The 18,995-nt window shown below is 62.0% G+C and overlaps 2 protein-coding genes across 3 annotated transcripts; one reads left to right on the top strand and one right to left on the bottom strand.

Annotated features, from left to right (window-relative positions):
• Nucleotides 1-2,616: 2,616 nt before the first annotated feature.
• Nucleotides 2,617-8,422, top strand: LOC101517699 (ribonuclease inhibitor). Of its 2 annotated transcripts, none has more exons than XM_058662599.1 (10): nt 2,617-2,641; nt 4,486-4,639; nt 5,422-5,595; nt 5,677-5,847; nt 5,970-6,140; nt 6,224-6,394; nt 6,469-6,639; nt 6,750-6,920; nt 7,967-8,137; nt 8,326-8,422. In XM_058662599.1, the coding sequence occupies exons 2-10, from the start codon at nt 4,554-4,556 to the stop codon at nt 8,411-8,413; spliced, it is 1,374 nt and encodes a 457-aa protein (XP_058518582.1). In that variant the 5' UTR covers nt 2,617-2,641; nt 4,486-4,553; the 3' UTR covers nt 8,414-8,422. The 2 variants fall into 2 exon arrangements, with proteins under 2 accessions (XP_058518582.1, XP_058518581.1); XM_058662598.1 differs by lacking the exon at nt 2,617-2,641 and adding an exon at nt 4,003-4,176.
• A 1,052-nt stretch (nt 8,423-9,474) lies between these two features.
• Nucleotides 9,475-16,069, bottom strand: LOC101517456 (phosphatidylserine synthase 2). Its single transcript, XM_058662597.1, has 12 exons — nt 15,767-16,069; nt 13,737-13,838; nt 12,763-12,845; nt 11,871-11,938; nt 11,579-11,713; nt 11,295-11,345; nt 11,007-11,120; nt 10,796-10,914; nt 10,605-10,719; nt 10,383-10,528; nt 10,068-10,253; nt 9,475-9,977 (listed from the first exon to the last, which is right to left on the bottom strand). Exons 1-12 carry the CDS (start codon nt 15,919-15,921, stop codon nt 9,812-9,814), a joined length of 1,440 nt encoding a protein of 479 aa, XP_058518580.1. The 5' UTR covers nt 15,922-16,069; the 3' UTR covers nt 9,475-9,811.
• Nucleotides 16,070-18,995: the final 2,926 nt, after the last annotated feature.

Below are 18,995 nucleotides of genomic sequence, written 5' to 3'. Positions count from 1 at the left end.
CACACTTGTACTGTTTAGGCCTCTAGGCCTTGTTCATTAGGATAACAATTGTGATTAATAATGCAACAAATTCATTAGACTTTAGTGATATTTTGACAATTATAGCAAAATATCATGTATAAATGATACATAAAATATAATAGCAGTTTGTTAACATTTCATTACTATAATATAAAGTTTATACCACTTCACATCTTAACAGCACCTTTTGATAAAATCCAAACAGCCTAATTAGTGGTCATCTCTACAAAATGAGAGATAAGTTCTTTTTGACATTCCCATGATGCCTTGCTGGGAATATCAAAAATCAGTAAGTTTGAAATGTTTGAGTTTTTAAATGACTGTTAAATGACTGTGAAGGGTGTCAAGTAAGCTTAAAATGTCTGGTTGATCAATTCATTGTTGAACCCAAATAATCCCACAACTTGGAACAACTTCACAATAAGAAAACATTTTGACCAATGCACATAAGCACCAGTATACATAATTTATACCAGTGTATTTTATATATAACTGTTACATTACATTTAGTTACAGAACAAGTTGCATTTTTTCTTTTTCCTCTTTGTTTTTTAAAGAAAGGCTAAATCACTTATCTCTTACTCCACCCCTCAAAGCTAAGGGGTGGGAGGGAAAGTTAGAGAAATTTAGGCCCTTAGGGTAGCTGGGTGTGGTCAAGTCAAAAGAAACTGGCAAAGCAAGTTAGGCCAAGGGTTAAAACAGAAAAAAAGTTTTAAACAGGAAATCTTTGCTATCCAGTGTGGAGAGCAAACAGAGACCTTCAGACAGGGGGATGGAAGGGAGAGAAAAGGCAAGACGGCGGACAGAGGGATGGGGTGGGGCTGACTGCAGATGGAGAATAAGATGGCGGTTTCTTAGATGACAAAAGAGATAGGGAAAGCACGTGGCGCCAGAGCCCCGGAAGAGGGCACTGGGGTTTCCTACTTCATGGCTAGAAAACTATGGAAAAGACAGACAGAAAGCTGAGTGAAGAGGGAATGAGACCGCCCGCCCATTTTTCCGAATGCACACACTAGTCAGCTAGATTCCGGAGGATGTCCGGATCCAGAGTGTCATTAACCGGCCACCTGGAGGAGTTAGCTAGGGAATACTGAGGCCAATCCACATTACAGAGGCGTATTAGAGTCTTACGTTTTAGGTAACGAGCCAATTGAAGGGTTTCTAAATTTGATAGAAAACAGCCCAAGGGGGTGTTGGGAGGAACTGGCAATGAAAAAAATAGCTCCCATGATTAAGACTCAGGACTGATTAACACAGTGGACCCGGTGGTCCGTGAAAACGACCGGTGGTCAGGAAAAACTGGCTCTCGTAGAAGGTCGTCACCCTCTACGTAAGGGACAAGCCAGGTCCCAAAACACCACCTGTATCCGAAGTTGTTAAAAACGACCCAGTGGTCCAGCCCAGTGGCCCAACTCGGAGGTACAGGGGGCCCCCGTAGTGACCCAGTGGTCAGGGGACTTCCAGCCCGGTGGCTAAGAGACACGGCACCTGGCCAGGGTTTACAGAACCTGTCTCCCAAAAACTCACATAAGTGGAAAATCAGACCTGGTTAGAGGAGCACAAATGTGCCAAGCCGCACCCAAAACTCCAAGGGCTGAGAGGGAACCCTACCTACAACAGTGTATGCATGCAACAACTTAGCATTCGGGAAGATGGGGAATACCTCGTGTGCTCCACGTGCAGATGGAGTACCGGGGAGCACGCGTCTGGGCTATGTTGTTGCTGGATGGAGGCAGATGCTAGCACCGTCAGGTCAGATGAACTCAGGAACGGCCACGTGGAGGTAGAGAATCCTGGAACTGGCAGGTGAAGAGGGCGAAGGCAGGAACAGGCCGAAGACAGGAACAGGCCGTTGGAGATGAATTCACGAACCAGCGGGCGGATGGAGATGGATTCTGACGGCTGCTGACGAGTCTCAGTGGCACAGATGAAGACAGTTAACACAGATCACAGTTCTCACGGCTCGGGTCCCGGTAATGGCCGAAGGCCCGAAGGCCACACGGCCAAGTGCCGGGGGAAACCGACCAGTCATGGCACCAAATGTTAGTTATTTAAAAAGATGGTAGAGTTCTAGTTCATACGATATTACGATATTATTACGCGCAGCTAATTCCCACAACCTGGTTCTTTACCGTGAGCTGAAACACACCAGACGCAACGAGGTATCTTAGGAGGTTTATTCCAACGGGGCAGGAACGGGTAGAGGTGGTGAAAATCAGGAGGAGAAAAGAGGGGAGAGGAGAGAGAGCAGAGAGACAGAGACCAGAGAAGGAGGGATAAGAGAGAGGTAAGAGCAGGATAAGAGCGGGTTGGTGCCTGCAGGTGAATGCCTAGGGATGATTGGCGAGTGGGCGGAGTTGGGGAGGGGGCTGTAAGATTGGGAGGTGGGATTCTCAGGTGGAATGCCAGGTTACATCTGATTGGTGGGTAGCTAGGCCGGCGGGAGTTTTGTGAGCTGTGAGGAAGAAGGAATGGCACCGTCCAGGGAAGGATATTGGAATAACTCCTTACACAGGGTGCATCCCGGTGGGGCCTGCCCGCCCTGGGACTTGGCCGGAGCCTCTGCGGACTCGGAACAGGAGGGAGGCACAGTGGGATGGCAGCGACCTGGCTGCGGCAGGTGCGATCCACCGACACCCCTGCGAGATCCTACCCTGCACCCGGGGGGCCGCAGGGCCAAGGGAACCACCCTCCCCTCTTCCAGCCACAGGGGGCAGTAATGACCCTGGTGGTCCACGTTGGGTAACACACGGGTTTGGAGATTGGGGCTGCTACCCCGCCTGTCACACCTACTGTCCTGGGGGAGAGGGGTGAGTCATTCACTGAATGCCTGTGACAGCTGGGGCTGGGCCAGGCTGAAGCCAGGAGCTTCCTCCAGGTCGCCTGTGGTGCTGCAGAACTCCAAGGACTCGGATCGTCCTCCACTGCTTTCCCAGGTGCTTAAGCAGGAGCAGGGTGGGAGGTGGGGCAGCCGGGATTGAACCTGTGCCCATGTGGGATGCTGGCACTGCAGGCAGTGGTTTGACTGGTGGCACCACAGCACGGGTGGCAAGGGGCCCTCAGCAGGAGCTGGAAGGTACAGGGCTAGGTCCCTGCAGACAACTCCTAGCCTAGATTCTGGGCAGCTCAGCACCTGTTCTGCCTGTGGGAGGTGGCAGAGGGGACAGGGAGGCCTTGATGTCAGCTCCTTGGGGCAGAGCCTGCACCAACCGCTGCTCTGGGTCTGCTCCCCCCACTTGCCTCACCCCTGCCATCCCACTTGCTCTGCACCTGTCCCTGCCCCACCACCTGCCCCTGACGCCCCTACTTGCCTCTGCCCTCCCCTCCCCCAGCCCTCCCCTCCCCCTTGTCTCTGCCCTGCCCTCCCCCTTGCCCTGCCCTGCCCTCCCCCTTGCCCTCCCCTCCCCCTTGCCCTCCCCTCCCCTCCCCTTGTCTCTGCCCTCCCCTCCCCCTTGGCCTGCCCTCCCCCTTGCCCTTGCCCTCCCCTCCCCCTTGTCTCTGCCCTCCCCTCCCCCTTGTCTCTGCCCTCCCCCTTGTCTCTGCTCTCCCCTCCCCCTTGTCCTGCCCTCCCCTCCCCCTTGCCCTGCCCCACCTTATTTGGTCTTTTGGTTTCTCTGTGGTCCTTCCCTGGGACACATGGCTGAATGAGCATCAGGGTCTACCAGGTCAGAGGGTCATCAGAGGCTGGGGCTCAGAGCCTGGGACTGGCCAGGGGAAGGACAGCCTGGCCACTGTGGGATCCCAGCCTGGGGTCCCCCACAACAGGACAGAAGGGTGTGGGAGTCTCAGTGACCAGAAAGGTTAGGAGCCCCTTCTCTTCCCACTCCCAGGTGAGCATGGGATGTGGCCATATACCAGTCCTCTCCTGGTCCCACACTGATGGCCAACAGATCAAGTGCCCAAGCCTTCCCAAGCCATGGGCTCTTACATCCAGCTGAGTATCTCTGTACATGATTAGGTTAGGTGTGCCTTGCCTGGGCCTGAGAGAGTTACCAGGAACCAGGAACCTGCTTCAGGCAGCTCCTGTGCCATGACCTTTGTGGTCGACACGGATGGCTTCTGAGTGTATCCTGCCTCCCCTTCCCCTGCCCAGCCCCGGCCAGTGCCTGCCTGGACAATGGCCTGACCCCAGCCTTGCTCACAGGCTGGCCTGGGGTGAGAGGTCCCAGCTACAGAGGTATCCTGGCGTCCCCATGTCCCTACCCTGGTTGGTGCAGCTCCCTATGGTGTCCTTGGGTGCTGGGCAGTCAGGGCTTTGTCCTGGTACCTTGGATTTGTAGCCCTGACTGCCTTGCAGGTGCCAGGGCCAGGGGCACGGGATGGTGAGCAGTGGGGCGGGGTCTCCACAGTGGCTGGCTCCACCCCCAAGTCCTGCCCTGCCCATCTGCCCTATGCCTTTACTGAGGCCGGTGGGTGAGGGCAGCAGTGGCAAGGCTCCTGAGGGGCCCTGCCCTATTCCTCCAGCCCCAGGTCCTGGCCGGTCAAGCTCTGGGTGGTCGCAGCTGACACTCTATCTCTCATCAGCTGCCACCATGAGCCTGCACATCCAGTTCGAGCAGCTGACCGATGCCAGGTGGACGGAGCTCCTGCCCCAGATCCAGCAGTGCCCGGTGGTCAGGTGGGTACTCAGGATGCGTGGTGGACAAAGAGAGATTTTGCCTCTGCTGTTCATTCCCCAGTTGGTTGCAACAGCTGGATCTGGGCCAGGCTGAAGCCAGGAGCCAGGAGTTTCTTCTGGGTGTCCTGCCCAGGTACCGGGCCCCAAGGACTTGGGCCGTCCTCTGCTGTTTCCCCAGGGACATTAACAACAGCTGGATGGGAAGTAGAGCAGCTGGGACTTGAACTGGTGCCCATAAGGGATGCTGACGCTGTAGGTGTTGGCTTAGCATGCTGCCCCACAGCCTGGACTCCCAGACACGGACAAGGGCCTTGTGTGACAGCATCAGATGTCACTTTCATGGTTTGTGATGGTTTCTGTCCATTTGAAAATACAAAGTCTACAGCCCAGGCAGGATTGGCCAGCACTGTCTGAGCTGAGCAAGGGCCTGGGGCAGCTGACCTCTCTGCTTCCTCTGGGAACACGGAGGACAAGTTCTGGCTCTGGTCAGCACTAGCTTCTAGCCTCTTGGCTCTAACAGCGCAGGATGTCTGCCTGTCCCAGGATGCCCCCACACTGTCCCTCTCGGACATACCTGGGACAGTGTGGGGCCTCCAGCATGTGGTCAGATGCTCATGTGTGGGTCTGCTGAGCAGGGGCTGGCTCAGCCCCTGGGTCCACTCACAGCCCTGCCCACGCCCGAGGCTGTGCCTGCTCAGCTACCCCCCCACCTGTGGACGCTGGCAGGCCCTAGTGGGCTGCAGGAGGGGGTTGCCCACCAGCTGACCGGGTGCTGTTTGCAGGGTTGAGGACTGCGGTGTCTCGGGAGAGGCGCGGTGTGGCGCCCTGAGCAAAGCACTGCGGGCCAATTCCGCCCTCACGGAACTCAGCCTGGCCTTCAACGCGCTGGGGGACACGGGTGTGGGCCAGGTGCTGCAGGCGTTGCAGGGCCCCAGCTGCCAGGTGCGCAAGCTGAGGTGAGTGGCAGCATAGGCGGCTGACTGGGGAGGCCCTGCCGGGGAGGCGGGGTGGGGGCAACCCTGACGCTGCTCCCTCAGCCTTCAGACGTGCTGCCTGAGCGAGGCCGGCTGCGGGGTGCTCCCGGGCGCCCTCCGTGCCATGCCCGCGCTGCGTGAGCTGCAGCTCAGCGACAACGCCCTGGGGGACGCGGGCCTGCGGCTTCTGTGCCAAGGACTCCTGGACCCTGAGTGCCACGTGGAGAAGCTGCGGTGAGCTCCCCGCCTGCTTCCCTGGGGAGCATGCGGGCCACTGGGGACTCCCTCACCCTCTCTGGGCCGCCGTGCGGTGGGGGGTGTGCGGAGGTGAGACCCCAGCCTGGCCTGCCCCGCAGGCTGGAGTACTGCAAGCTGTCGGCCGCTGGCTGTGAGCCCCTGGCTGCAGTGCTCAGAGCCAAGCCCGGCTTGAAGGAGCTCGCGCTGAGCAACAACGACCTGGGCGAGGAGGGCGTCCACGCCCTGTGCGGGGCCCTGCGGGACGCAGCCTCGCAGCTGGAGGTGCTCCGGTAAGGCCAGGCCCGCGGGGTGGGGCGCGGAGGGCGGGCTGCGGGGCACACACAGTGTCCACTCACGCACGCCGCATCCCCAGGCTGGAGACGTGCGGCCTGACAGCGGCCAACTGCACGGAGCTGGCGGAGGTGGCGGCGTCCAGGGGGTCGCTGAAGGAGCTACACCTGGGCGACAACCCGCTGGGCGACGCGGGGCTGGCGGCGCTGTGCGCGGGGCTGCTGCGGCCCAGCTCCCAGCTCAGGACCCTGTGGTGAGTCTGCGGGTGCGGGGCGGCGCGGGGCGGCGCGGGCGCGGGGCACCCACTGACAGCGGCCCTGCCCGCAGGCTGTGGGACTGCAGCTTCGGCGCCGACGGCTGTCGCGACCTGTGCCGCCTGCTGAAGGTCAAGGACAGCCTCAAGGAAGTCAGCGTGTCCGGGAACGCGCTCGGGGACCAGGGCGCGCGCCTGCTCTGCGAAGCCCTGCTGGAGCCGGGCTGCGGGCTGCAGACCCTGTGGTGAGCGGGGCGGGCCCTGCTGGAGCCAGGCTGCAGACCCTTGGGGACCTGGGCCCGGTCTGGCTGCAATGGACCCAGAGGAGCCCTCAGCGACACCGTGGTCCCCACAGGGTGAAGTCCTGTGATCTGACGGCCGCCAGCTGCCCCCACTTCGGCTCCGTGCTGGCCCAGAGCACGAGTCTCCTGGAGCTGCAGCTGAGCAGCAACCCGCTGGGGGACGCAGGGGTTGAGGGGCTGTGCCAGGGCCTGGGCCAGCCTGGCTGCGTGCTGCAGGCGCTGTGGTGAGTGTGGGGTCCCTGGCTGTGGGCGCTGTGGTGTGTGGGGTCCCTGATTGTGGGTGCTGCTGTGTGTGGGGGGGTGGTCTCTGGCTGTGGGCGCTGTGGTAAGTGTGGGGTCTCTGGCTGTGGGCGCTGTGGTGTGTGGGGTCCCTGATTGTGGGTGCTGCTGTGTGTGGGGGGATGGTCTTTGGCTGTGGGCGCTGTGGTAAGTGTGGGGTCTCTGGCTGTGGGCGCTGTGGTGTGTGGGGTCCCTGATTGTGGGTGCTGCTGTGTGTGGGGGGATGGTCTCTGGCTGTGGGCGCTGTGGTGAGTGTGGGGTCCCTGGCTGTGGGCGCTGTGGTGTGTGGGGTCCCTGATTGTGGGTGCTGTGTGTGTGTGGGGGGGGTCTCTGGCTGTGGGCACTGTGGTGAGTGTGGGGTCCCTGATTGTGGGTGCTGCTGTGGGGGGGGGGGTCCCTGGCTGTGGGCGCTGTGGTGTGTGGGGTCTCTGGCTGTGGGCGCTGCTGTGTAGGGTCCCTGATTGTGGGCGCTGTGGTGTGTGTGTGTGGGGGGGTCTCTGGATGTGGGCGCTGTGGTGTGAGGTCTCTGACTGTGGGCGCTGTGGTGTGTGTGGGGGTCTCTGACTGTGGGTGCTGTGGTGTGTGTGGGGTCTCTGGATGTGGGCGCTGTGGTATGTGGGGTCTCTGATTGTGGGTGCTGCTGTGTGTGTGGGGGTGGTCTCTGGCTGTGGGCGCTGTGGTGTGTGGGGTCCCTGACTGTGGGTGCTGCTGTGTGGGGTCCCTGATTGTGGGTGCTGCTGTGTGTGTGGGGGGGGGTCTCTGGATGTGGGCGCTGTGGTGTGAGGTCCCTGGCTGTGGGTGCTGTGGTGTGTGGGGTCTCTGGCTGTGGGCACTGCTGTGTGTAGGGTCCCTGACTGGGCGCTGCGGTGTGTGTGGGGGGGGTTTGTGTCTGGCTGTGGGTGCTGCGGTGAGTGTGGGGTGTTCTGAGCTGAGGGTTGCCCCACCGTTGGCTTTACCAACTGCTCTGTCCTGCCCACCCTCCTCCCACCAGCCTAGGGGACTGCGAGGTGGGGAATGCCGGCTGCAGCCGCCTCGCCACGGCCCTGCTGAGCACACCCAGCCTGCGCAGACTGGACCTCAGCAACAACTGCATGGGGGACGCTGGGCTCCAGCAGCTGGTGGACAGTGTGCGGCACCCAGCGTGCGCCCTGGAGCAGCTCGTGTACGTGAGCGCAGCCTGGTCCAAGGCCTCCTCCCCTGCCTCACTTAGGACACCTACTGGATAGTGGGGGCTGGGGGAGCTGGCCCAGGCCTATGACCCCTACCCCTACAGACCCTGTACCTGCTGGTCAGTGGGAGAGGGGGACTTGGAGGGGAGCTGACCCAGGCCTGGCCTCTCTCCCGCCGCAGACTCTATGACATCTACTGGACGCAGGACATGGAGGAGCAGCTGCATGCATTGGAAGAGGCCCGGCCCCCACTGCGTGTCATCTGCTGAGCTCCCCCCCACCAGCAGTTCTGGTCCCGGTCCCCTGTGATTGTGACAATTAAAGCGTGTATGGGCAGGACGGTTTCCTTTTGGGCTTGGGGAGGTCACATCGTGCCCTGCCTGGACGCTGGCCCACTCAGACTGATTGGGCCTTAGAGTGCCCTGTTGTCGCAGCTGGTGACAAAGTCAGGGGCTGGGGCTGAGCCCCCTCCTGTGGCACCAGCATCCCACATGGGTGCCAGTTCAAGTCCCAGTTGCTCCTCTTCCAACCCAGTTCCCTGCTAATGACCTGGGAGGACGGCGCAGTGCTGGGGCCCTGTGCCCAGGGGGATGGTGTGTGACAGCCCAGAAGCTCAGCAGCCACTGTCAGGGAAGAAGGAAGCACCCAGTCCCACTGTCATGTGAAGGTCTGTTGGACTCACTGTGTCAGTACGTAATGGCTCGCCTGTGTATGCTAACACAATGCAGATCCTCTGTGCTTTTCTCTTTCTCATGCAAATGTGGGATATGAGAATGCCCAGGACTCTTCTGTAAGGTCATCCAAGCTACCCATCTAGTGACCCTCTTACATATGGCCAGGAGCCACTCCCCATGGTAGGATCTGGACATGGCTCCTAGCAGAGGGACCAGGGTCCTGGGTGGAGGGGGTGACTAGCTGAGCCTTGGGAGCTGGGCTCCCTGTGTGTGTGTGTGTGTGTGTGTGTGTAACTGTAGTCTGGGGGGCTCCCTGTGTGTGTGTGTCTGTGGTCAGGTGGGGCTCCCTGTGTGGAGGTGTAGTCTGGGGGGCCCCCCGATGAGAGCAGTGGACCCCACCACTGAGGAGCCTCCAATGTAGGAGGTCAGAGTCTGGGCGCTTTTACTCCTGAGTTTCTTCTAAAGATTCAGTTTAATCAAAGGCAGAGAATGGGGAGAGAGCGAGCTTCCTCCCACAGTTCCCTCCCACATGGCCACCTCGCCAGATCTCGGCACCTGGGTGGCCTTGGCCACTGGCCTGCCAGGCAGCAGAGGCCTGCAGCCCTCGAGGTCCTCACGGTCGTGCCCTGGGATGGAACAGATGCCAGTGAGGCCTCCCTGCACACACTCTTGGCTGACCACACCGGCCTTGCGCGTGTCCCCTGCCTGGGCCTGGCGGGAGCGCGGGCGGCCAGACTGTAGACCCTGCTGTCCCTTGGTTGTCGATCCCGTCTGGATCTGTGTGGCTCCTGTGCTCGGTGGGGTCCACATCCCTCCACCCCCGCAGGCAGAGGGCACAGTGGGGCCCCGGCCTCCGCCATGGACAAGTCTTGGGGCTATAGCGCTCGTACCACACAGTGGCCATGGACACACATGTGAGTTCCCCTCCAGCTCAGTGAGGGCAGAGGAGGTGGATCTGCCAGGAACCGGAGTGCCAGCGGTAGAGGCTGCGGGTCAGGAGGTGGCCGAGGGTGGCTCTGCCCGAGGCTCAGGCTGCTGGTCCCTGGCTGTCCCAGGTAGGTTGTCCTCTGGCTCCAGACACGCGTCCATGTGGCTGGTGCCATCTGAGTCGCTCTGCTGCTTCTGTCGCCGTGTCTCCTTGTATCGTAGTGTGATGTCCCTGGGGCAGCAGGGCCAGGTCAGCGCCCACCCTTCGCCTGCCCACAGGAAGTGAGGTCTGGGGTGCAGGGGCAGGTCCCCAGGTGCTCACCGCAGGAAGAAGCGCCAGACAGTCCAGGTGAGCACCAGGATGGAGCCGAGTGTCCAGCACTGGGAGATGTAGAAAGGCAGCGACAGCGTCAGCGTGTGAGGGTCGTACTTTACCACGATCAGCAGCTCCGTGACTGTGATGGCTGCCACCAGCCAGGCCTGCTGGCCCAGCTTCCTGTGGGGCTTCCTGCAGGGGGACAGACAGCTGGCCTGGAGCCCCACCCCACCACAGCCCTGCTCCAGAGCTTACAGGCCAACCCCAAGCCCCAGGTCGCCCTCACGGCCCCACCCACTGTGGCCCAGCCCTGGTGCTCACAGGTCATCCATAAAGTCATAGATCTCCCTCATGGCCACGCCGCCTACGTTGACCAGGAAGACGAGGCGCAGCAGTACCAGGTAGTGCTCGGGTGGCATCCACAGCACAAACTTGAGGTAGAAGGTGTTGAGCTCGGCTAGCAGGAACTAGGGGCAGGTCAGAGTGAGAGCGCAGCGGTGTGGGGTGCAAGGTGGGCAGCAGGGCGGGCCAGGCCTCACTCACCACCAAGATGATGCCGCACACGGCCAGCCAGCGCCGCAGGCTCGAGGCTGGCCTCCACTCGAAGCGCACCCAGCTGTAGGGTGTGAACTGGAAGGCAATCCTCTTCATCTTGCCCCTGTGAGTGTGGAGCAGAGCCGCTGAGACCCTCACCCGCCCGCACCCCTGGGCCCAGTGCTGGGGAGGGGCCGCACCTGTAGGTGGGGATGTTCCAGAGGCCCTGCCACTTGTATGTCTTCAGGGAGAGCCACTCGAGTGTCTTCATGCCGCAGTAAATGCCCAGTCCATTGCACACCAGCACATCCATGATCCACTGGGGGTGGCAGCCGGGTGGGGGGCTGAGGGACTCTCCACACTCACGGGGTCCCCACACTCACATGCCCCCTCCTGGGTCCCGCCACTCACGTGGTCCCACCAGCACTCGCTGAAGTTGGGCAGCTGGTGCTCCAGGCTGTACTCCAGGAACTCAAACATGACGCTCACAATCATGCACATCCACCAGTCGCGGATCATCAGGGTCTGTGGCGGGGTGGGGGCAGGGCACGCCTCGCAGGGCAGCCCCACACGGGGGCTACGCAGACCCCACCCCGAGGGCACAGGAGCGGGCACAGGAGCGGGCGCAGGGCTAAGGGACCCAGAGTTTGCCCCTGCCCAGTACTCGGCCAGGGCAAGCTTGCCCACCACCTACCCTACCTTCAGGTACCAGCCGATGAAGTGGGCAGGAACAAAGCCATCGAGCTTATCCTGTAGGCAACAGGGGCTCTGCTCAGGCACAGCCCACCCACAGCACCCTTATCCTGTAGGCAACAGGGGCTCTGCTCAGGCACAGCCCACCCACAGCACCCTTATCCTGTAGGCAACAGGGACTCTGCTCAGGCACAGCCCACCCACAGCACCCTTATCCTGTAGGCAACAGGGACTCTGCTCAGGCACAGCCCACCCACAGCACCCCCTCCCCCGGCCCACAGGAGCCTCACCCAGATGTTGTGGAAGGGGTCTGTCTCATTGCCCGGGTCATAGATGAGGCAGTTTCCCCCGTAGTCCCTCTCAGGCAGCGGCACCCCCAGTCGGGGGTCCACATACTTGAGGAACTGCCGGCCGTCCTGGACCGTCTGCAAGGCAGCACCTCCATGAGCAAGGCCCAGGATTCCACCCATGCCTACCCATGCAGTCTCTGAATGCCAGGACCCCTCCTGTAGTCCCCGCCTGGCCAGGGGCTCAGGGACAACTCCCGTCCTCTGCCCCAAGTGTGCGTGAGCTCCTGCTCACCTGGAAGAGAATGAAGATCAGGAACAGCTCGTAGACCACGCTCACGCACAACCAGAACCTCCAGTACGCTGTGGGGACAGCCAGACGGTCAGTGACCTCTGGGCCCCATCCCCACGTGCCACTTACCAGCAGAGGACAGGGCCTGCAGTATTCACAGCCTGTGTGGGCATCACAGGGCCCTGCAGTGTTTTCCCTGCCTGGCCTGACCATGGCAGCTCCTGCAACAGGTCTGCCTTCAGAAGGAACCGGTCCCACCCTCCTATACATAAGGGAGCTCCCAGCCATATTGAAGTCTTGCCTGCAGCAGGGCCAGCCCAGACACCTAGGCTACTTGCACTCACTGCTAGTTGGCTCAGAGAAGCAGTTTTTTGGGGCAATGGCTCAACTGGCTAATAATCCATTTGCAAGTGCTGGGATCCCGTATGGGCATCAGTTCATGTTCCGGCTGCTCCCCTTCCCATCCAGCTCCCTGCCTGTGGTCTGGGAGAGCAGTGGAAGACGGCCCAAAGCCTTGGGACCCTGCACCCACATGGGAGACCCAGAGAAGCGCCTGGCTCCAGCTTGGCTCAGATACAGCCTTTGGGGCTATTCTGGGAGTGAACCAATGGATGGAAGGTCGTCTTTGTCTTTCCTCCTCTCTGTATATCTGACTTTCCAATACAAAGAAACTAAACTAAACTAAAATAAAAATAAAATGCATTTCGCGTCTCCCATAACACATACCCCTGAGAGGAGCCCCCATTCCTGTCAGGGGTCACATGCCTGGGTCTACCTTCCATGGCACTGAGGCAGGGTATTGGGGAGCCCCACGCCTAGGCCCTGGCAGTGGCTGGGCAGGGAGCTGGCGCTCTCAACTCAGGGTCAGGTATGCTGCGGGAGGAACAGAGGTTACCTGGGTGAGGTCTAGAGAATGGCCCGTCCTTTGCTTGCGTGACTCCAAAGCACAAGAACACCAAGATGCTGGCCACGATGCCCCTGCAAGAGACGGAGACCCTCCTCGTGTGCACACACAGCCACGAGCAGACCCTCCTCATGCACACACAGCCACGAGCAGACCTCCTCGTGTGCACACAGCCACGAGCAGACCCTCCTCGTGTGCACACACAGCCACGAGCAGACCTCCTCATGGATACTCAGCCACGAGCAGACCTCCTCATGGACACACAGCCACGAGCAGACCTCCTCGTGTGCACACACAGCCACGAGCAGACCCTCCTCATGGACACACAGCCACGAGCAGACCCTCCTCATGGACACTCAGTCACGAGCAGACCTCCTCATGGACACACAGCCACGAGCAGACCTCCTCATGGACACACAGCCACGAGCAGACCTCCTCATGGACACACAGCTACGAGCAGACCCTCCTCGTGTGCACACAGCCACGAGCAGACCCTCCTCATGCACACACAGCCATGAGCAGACCCTCCTCATGGACACACAGCCACGAGCAGACCCTCCTCTCGTGCACACACCAGCCACGTACAGACAGCTGACTGTCCCTGTGTGCACACTTGGCTGTGTCCACAGTGCCCAGGGATCAGAACACTGGAAGACTCCAGCCAGGGCAGAGCTGGTCACCACTCTGCAACCAGCAGCTGGGCCTGGAGTGGCTAGGAAGTGGCCTCACTGGACGTAGGGTGAGCAAATGGAATCTGGAGCAGGTCACACCAATATACACAGTACAAAAATGCACACACTCACACGTGTACACACACCACATACCTATTGCACATGCAGCTCACCCCTGTACACACAGCACACCTGTGCATACCCCTGAGGTACACAGAAGGCCTGGAGAGCATCCCTCACCCCACAGCCAGGTACCAGGCAGGCCTTGGTAGACAAGGCCACACCGCCTCTCACCTCTTGGTGTTGTAGGCCGTGTCCTGAGGCGTCTCCTCCAACAGTGTCACGTAGCCCAGTGCACAGGTAAGGATGAAGAGGACAGTGAGGGTGTGTGCCCGCCTGCAACCAGACACAGCCAGCTCAAGCTGGGTGGGACACCAGGGTTCAGCTCACCTCCAACTCTCAAGGACATCTGACCCTTTTGGCCAGGGACTCCCAGCCGAGGCCTCTGCACCTGCCACAGGGGAACAGCAGAGCCCAGCGTCTCAGGGCTGATGGGGGCTACAAAGCCCACACAGATGACCCTGACTCCAGCGAGAGCAGCCAGGGCCAGGGTCCAAGGAGGGGGTGGAGAAGGTGCTGTCCACACCTCCCCAGGCCTCAGAGACCCCAGCCATGGCTGTTCCAGTGGGCCCACTGGCCTCGCACCAGAGGCCTTGTCCAGCATACCCTACCCCCAGGTATAGCCCCTGTCCACCCAGGCCCCTACGAGAAAAGGTGAGAAATGAGAGGAAGCCAGGGACTGGGGACTCCAGGAATGGGGCAGGTTGCACTCCAGGGGCAGGGCCCCCAGCAGCATGGGATCCGAGGCTGAGGACGCCGAGTCCACTTGGCTGGGACCAGGCTCCTAGACGCCCCACTTTCCATCTTAACCCTAACCTTAACCCTGCTCAGGGCCTGAGAAAGTGGCAGGTGGTGGTCCAAGTGTCTGGCCCTGGCACCCACATGGGAGACCTGGAAGAAGCTCCTGGCTCCCAGCTTCAGCCTGGCCAGCCACGAAAGTTGCAGCCATTAAGGGAATGAAGCCGCACCTCTCTCTAACTCGCCTTTCAAATATATAACGAAAGAAGGCAGAGGCCCTGAGACAAGGAGATGGCTGGAACCTGCCTTCTAACAGCCACGAAAGTCCATACACAGCAGCCACAGCTGGACGGGAGATGGCTGGAACCTTCCTCCACGCACACTCCAGTGAGACCATGGGCAGGACCGGCCCATGTCAATGAGACACAGAGCGGGCAGGACGAGGCCCCTATGGCCGCCTGCTCTGCAGTGGGGTGGGCTGTAAGGACACCATCCCAAGTCAGCCCAGCTGCTCAAAGTGAAACCAAGGGAGTTTCCCAGCACACAGCTGCCTTCATAGCCCACTAGGACGCAGCCTTGAGCCCACCTGGGTTAGCACAGGACACAGCTCCAGGCCCACATGCTAATAACATTTCAGCTGCAGGGGGCAGGCCTGGACCTACACACTGACCAAAGTATAAGAGTGTAAGAGTGTGACAGGACACAGCCCTGACCACACACTGGCTGTGCGAGGGCCCCTGGTCACTCACACAGCTGACCCTGCACGCCAGGCCATGGGGCCCTGGTCACTCACACAGCTGACCCTGCACGCCAGGCCATCAGCCACCATCCCTGGATGGTGTGTCCCTGTGCCTGTCGGGGTCTGCAGCCTGACCCCCAGCATCCCCTAACAGGTTGTCCCACTGCAGAAATGGCTGCGACCCATTCCCCGGGTGAGGTCTCGTTAACTGGCCGGCTGCAGCTCGGTCCAGCCCCTGGCTGCCGACCACGTCGCAGACACACACCACGACCCGCGGTGTGTCCTGAACGGCGCCTGCTTGGGTTAGCGGTTAACTTCCTGAGTCGCTGGACTTGTCCTAAATGCCGGAGAACCATGAAGGCCAGTGAGGCAGGCGGCTATGGGGCGCACTCAGTGCAACAAGCCTGCCCCCAGAACCACGCCGGCCCACTCAAAGCCTTGCTGACCTCCGGGCTGTGCCCGCTGCAGACCCGCAACCAGCAGGGTCCCCGGCCCCGCGCACACCGGCCGGGCTCTGCTCCCACCCCGGCCCCGCGCACACGCGCCGGGCTCTGCTCCCACCCCCGGGCCGCGCGTCCCTTCGCCGCGCGGCGCAGCCACAGGGCATCCCGCCGGCGAGGGCGGCCGAGCCCGCACTGCCCGCACCGGGACCCGCGGGTCACACGCGTGGAAGGAGCCAGGAGCCCAAGGGCGCGGGGCCCCGCCGGAGCCGGCGGCCGAGCCTCACCAGAAGAAGGTGTTGGTGCCGTCGTCGTAGACCTCGGACTCGGTGCTGCGGCGGCCCGGCCCCGGCGCTCGGCCGGCGGGCTCCTCCAGGCAGGCCTTGCCCGCGGGCGACCCCGGCCGCGACCCCCCGGCGCCCCTGCGCTCGCTCCTCCGCATGGCGCGCGCCGCGGCCGCTCAGCCCCCGAGGCCCCGGTCCCGGCGCAGGCGCGGCGGGCGGGCGGGGGTCGCGGGCGGCCGCCGGGGTCCAGGGGCGCCGCGGGGCGGTCAGGCGGGCGCGGCGCCTGCTGGGACTCGTAGTCCGCGCCTGCCCTGAGCATGCCGGGCTGTCCTGCACGTCACGGGGTGCGGCGCCGCAGAGCTTGCTGGAAGGACGCCGAGGGTCGCTAGGTGACGGGCGCGGGAGTTGGGGTGCCCCGCCAAGCCCGGGAGCATGGGGGCCGCCGGAGGCTCGCTGCGCTCGGCGCTGGCGTGGTGGGATCCAGGCCACCTCCGGCTGCTGTGGGAGCCGAGAGCGCAAACCCGGCTGATCCTGCCTTTCAAGTAGGTTAGAAACGGAAACTTCAACAATAAACATATTTTGGCTGAAGGCCGTCTCTTATTTTTATTTGAAAGGCGGGGGGGGGGGGAATCCTTCCGTGCACTGGTTCACTCCCCCAAATGACCAGGAAGGGATGGGGTGCTGGACCTTTGGGAAGCTGGAACCAGGAGCTCCCCTGGGATGGGGCAGAGGGAGAGGGAACCCAGCAGGGACCTTGTCCAAACTACCTGTGCAGAAAGTCGGGAGCTCTGGGGTCCTGGCTGCCTCCCCATGACTCCTGACGATCCTTGGAGACCTGCATTTCGAAGGTATTTTACCCCTTAATAAAAGTTCAACTTGGACTTCGTGTGTGACACAGGACAGCAGCACCCAGCCCTGCTACCTGCAGCACCCCGGGAAGGGACAAGCCAGGATGGATCCCCAACACAGACATCGGCATGAGTGTGTTCCGTGGTGCATGCGGAAGCTGGGGGACCTTCAATGCTAGGATCTGCTCAGGGACCCAAGAGTAGGCTCAGGGGCCATGGGGGCCGCACTCACGAGGGTTGGGCTGTCAAGAACACACACGGGCCCATGGTCACCACGTCAGACTCTGGGGACATGTGGGGCTCACAGTGACCAGGCCTGGGCTGCCAAGGACACACACAGGGGCCCACGGTCACCAGGGCTGGGCTGCCAAGGACATACACAGGGGCCCACGGTCACCAGGGCTGGGCCTCCAAGGACATACATGGGCCCCAAGGTCACCATGGCTGGGCCGCCAAGGACACACACGGGGCCCATGGTCACCAGGGCTGGGCTGTCAAGTAAACACACGGGGCCCATGGTCACTACGGCAGACTCTGGGGACACGTGGGGCCCACAGTGACCAGGCCTGGGCTGTCAAGGACACACACGGGCCCATGGTCACCAGGCCTGCGCTGCTTTGGGGTTGGAAGGCTTTCATGTTGCCAGTGACCAGCAGCAGCTTGGGTCTGTGTGAAGAGATGGGGTCCCCTCTGCCTGGGGCCCTGGACTAGGGTTCAGGGCTGGTGCTCCCCGCTCATGGCCTGGGAAAGCAGTGGATGGTGGCCAAGTACAGGGCAGACCTGGAAGAAGCTCCCACAGGTGTGGGCACTTGGGGAGTGAATGAACAGGTGGGAGACCTCTCACTCCCAAACAAAATAAACCTTTAAAAATAAGCCTAGCCATAGAGAAAAGAAGTAGCCTCCTTGTGGCTGTTGGTACAGCAGGTGATCTACCCACAGCCTCAGGGAGGACCCTCCTGCCGAGCATGGGCCTCACATGGGGCACAGACAGGCTCCTGCCTGTGGAAGCCACACGGGGGGTGGGCCAGTGGGCCAGTGGATGGAAGACTTCTCTCTGTTGTTTAAGTTTGCAAACAAATAAATGGATATTGAAAGAACAGAATGGGGCCAGCACGGCAGTGTAGCAGCAGTGGAATCCCAAGTTCATACCAGTTACAGTCCCGGCTTCTCCACTTTCCATCCAGCTCCCTGCTTCTGGCCTGGGAGAGCAGTGGACAGCCCAGAGCTGTCCCTGCACTGTTGGGGCAGACCCAGGGGGCTCCTCGCTCTGCTCCTGGCTCAGGTACTCTGGGGAGTGAGTGGGCCAGTGGGCGGATCGAATGAATACACATTTTTGACAGGGTTGGTTTGTCTGGCCTGACTCCCAAGTAAGAGCTGTGCTGCAGCCCCGTGCGTGTCTGAACGAACCACACACACACACACACACACACACACACACACACACACACACACACACACACACGAGGAAGCTCAGAGGGCCTTCCCCGCGGCTGGAGCACCGCGCTGACCGGCCTCGGGGCGCGCGCCGTCGGGCGTCGCGGGGCCTTGTGCGCAGTGTCCCCGGCTTACCTGCGCGCCGACGCCGCCTCGGCCGCGGCCTCTCAGTGGCCAGCAGGTCCGCAGAAGGTCGCTCCGGCTTGCCCGGGCGCCAGTGCCCGCAGCGGCCGGCCACCGCGGGGAGTGTCCCGCGCGGGGCAGGGGCGCCTCACCCGGCCGCGCGGGGCCCCGGGGCGCGGAAGCCGGAACCGCGGGCGGGCGGGTGACGTCTTGGGGTTCAGAGGAGGAAGCGAGCGGACCCGGCCCCCCCAACCGGCCTGGGCCAAAGTTCCCTGCCAGAAGGGCAGGGCCGCCGCTGTGGGGACACGCCAGGAGGAGCCCGGTCTGCGGGAATCAATAATGATAACCTGCCGGGTGCGGGGCGAGGCCGCGGCAGCCCGCGCCGGTGGGCGGGTGGACCCGTGGGCCGGTGGGCGGATGGAGCGGTGGAGCGGTGGGCCGGTGGGCCGGTGGAGCGGTGGAGCGGTGGAGCGGTGGAGCGGTGGGCGGGTGGGCGGGTGGACCCGTGGGCCGGTGGAGCGGGTGGAGCGGGTGGACCCGTGGGCGGGTGGAGCAGTGGACCCGTGGGCCGGTGGGCGGGTGGAGCGGTGGAGCGGTGGGCCGGTGGGCCGGTGGACCCGTGGGCCGGTGGGCGGGTGGAGCGGGTGGACCCGTGGGCGGGTGGAGCAGTGGACCCGTGGGCCGGTGGGCGGGTGGAGCGGTGGAGCGGTGGGCCGGTGGGCCGGTGGACCCGTGGGCCGGTGGGCGGGTGGAGCGGGTGGACCCGTGGGCGGGTGGAGCAGTGGACCCGTGGGCGGGTGGAGCAGTGGACCCGTGGGCCGGTGGGC

Source organism: Ochotona princeps, chromosome 4, assembly GCF_030435755.1.
Source record: "Ochotona princeps isolate mOchPri1 chromosome 4, mOchPri1.hap1, whole genome shotgun sequence".
NCBI classification, from domain to species: Eukaryota; Metazoa; Chordata; class Mammalia; order Lagomorpha; family Ochotonidae; genus Ochotona; species Ochotona princeps.
The sequence above is the reverse complement of the archived record's forward strand: the minus strand, read 5'-3'. Positions and strand labels throughout refer to the sequence as shown.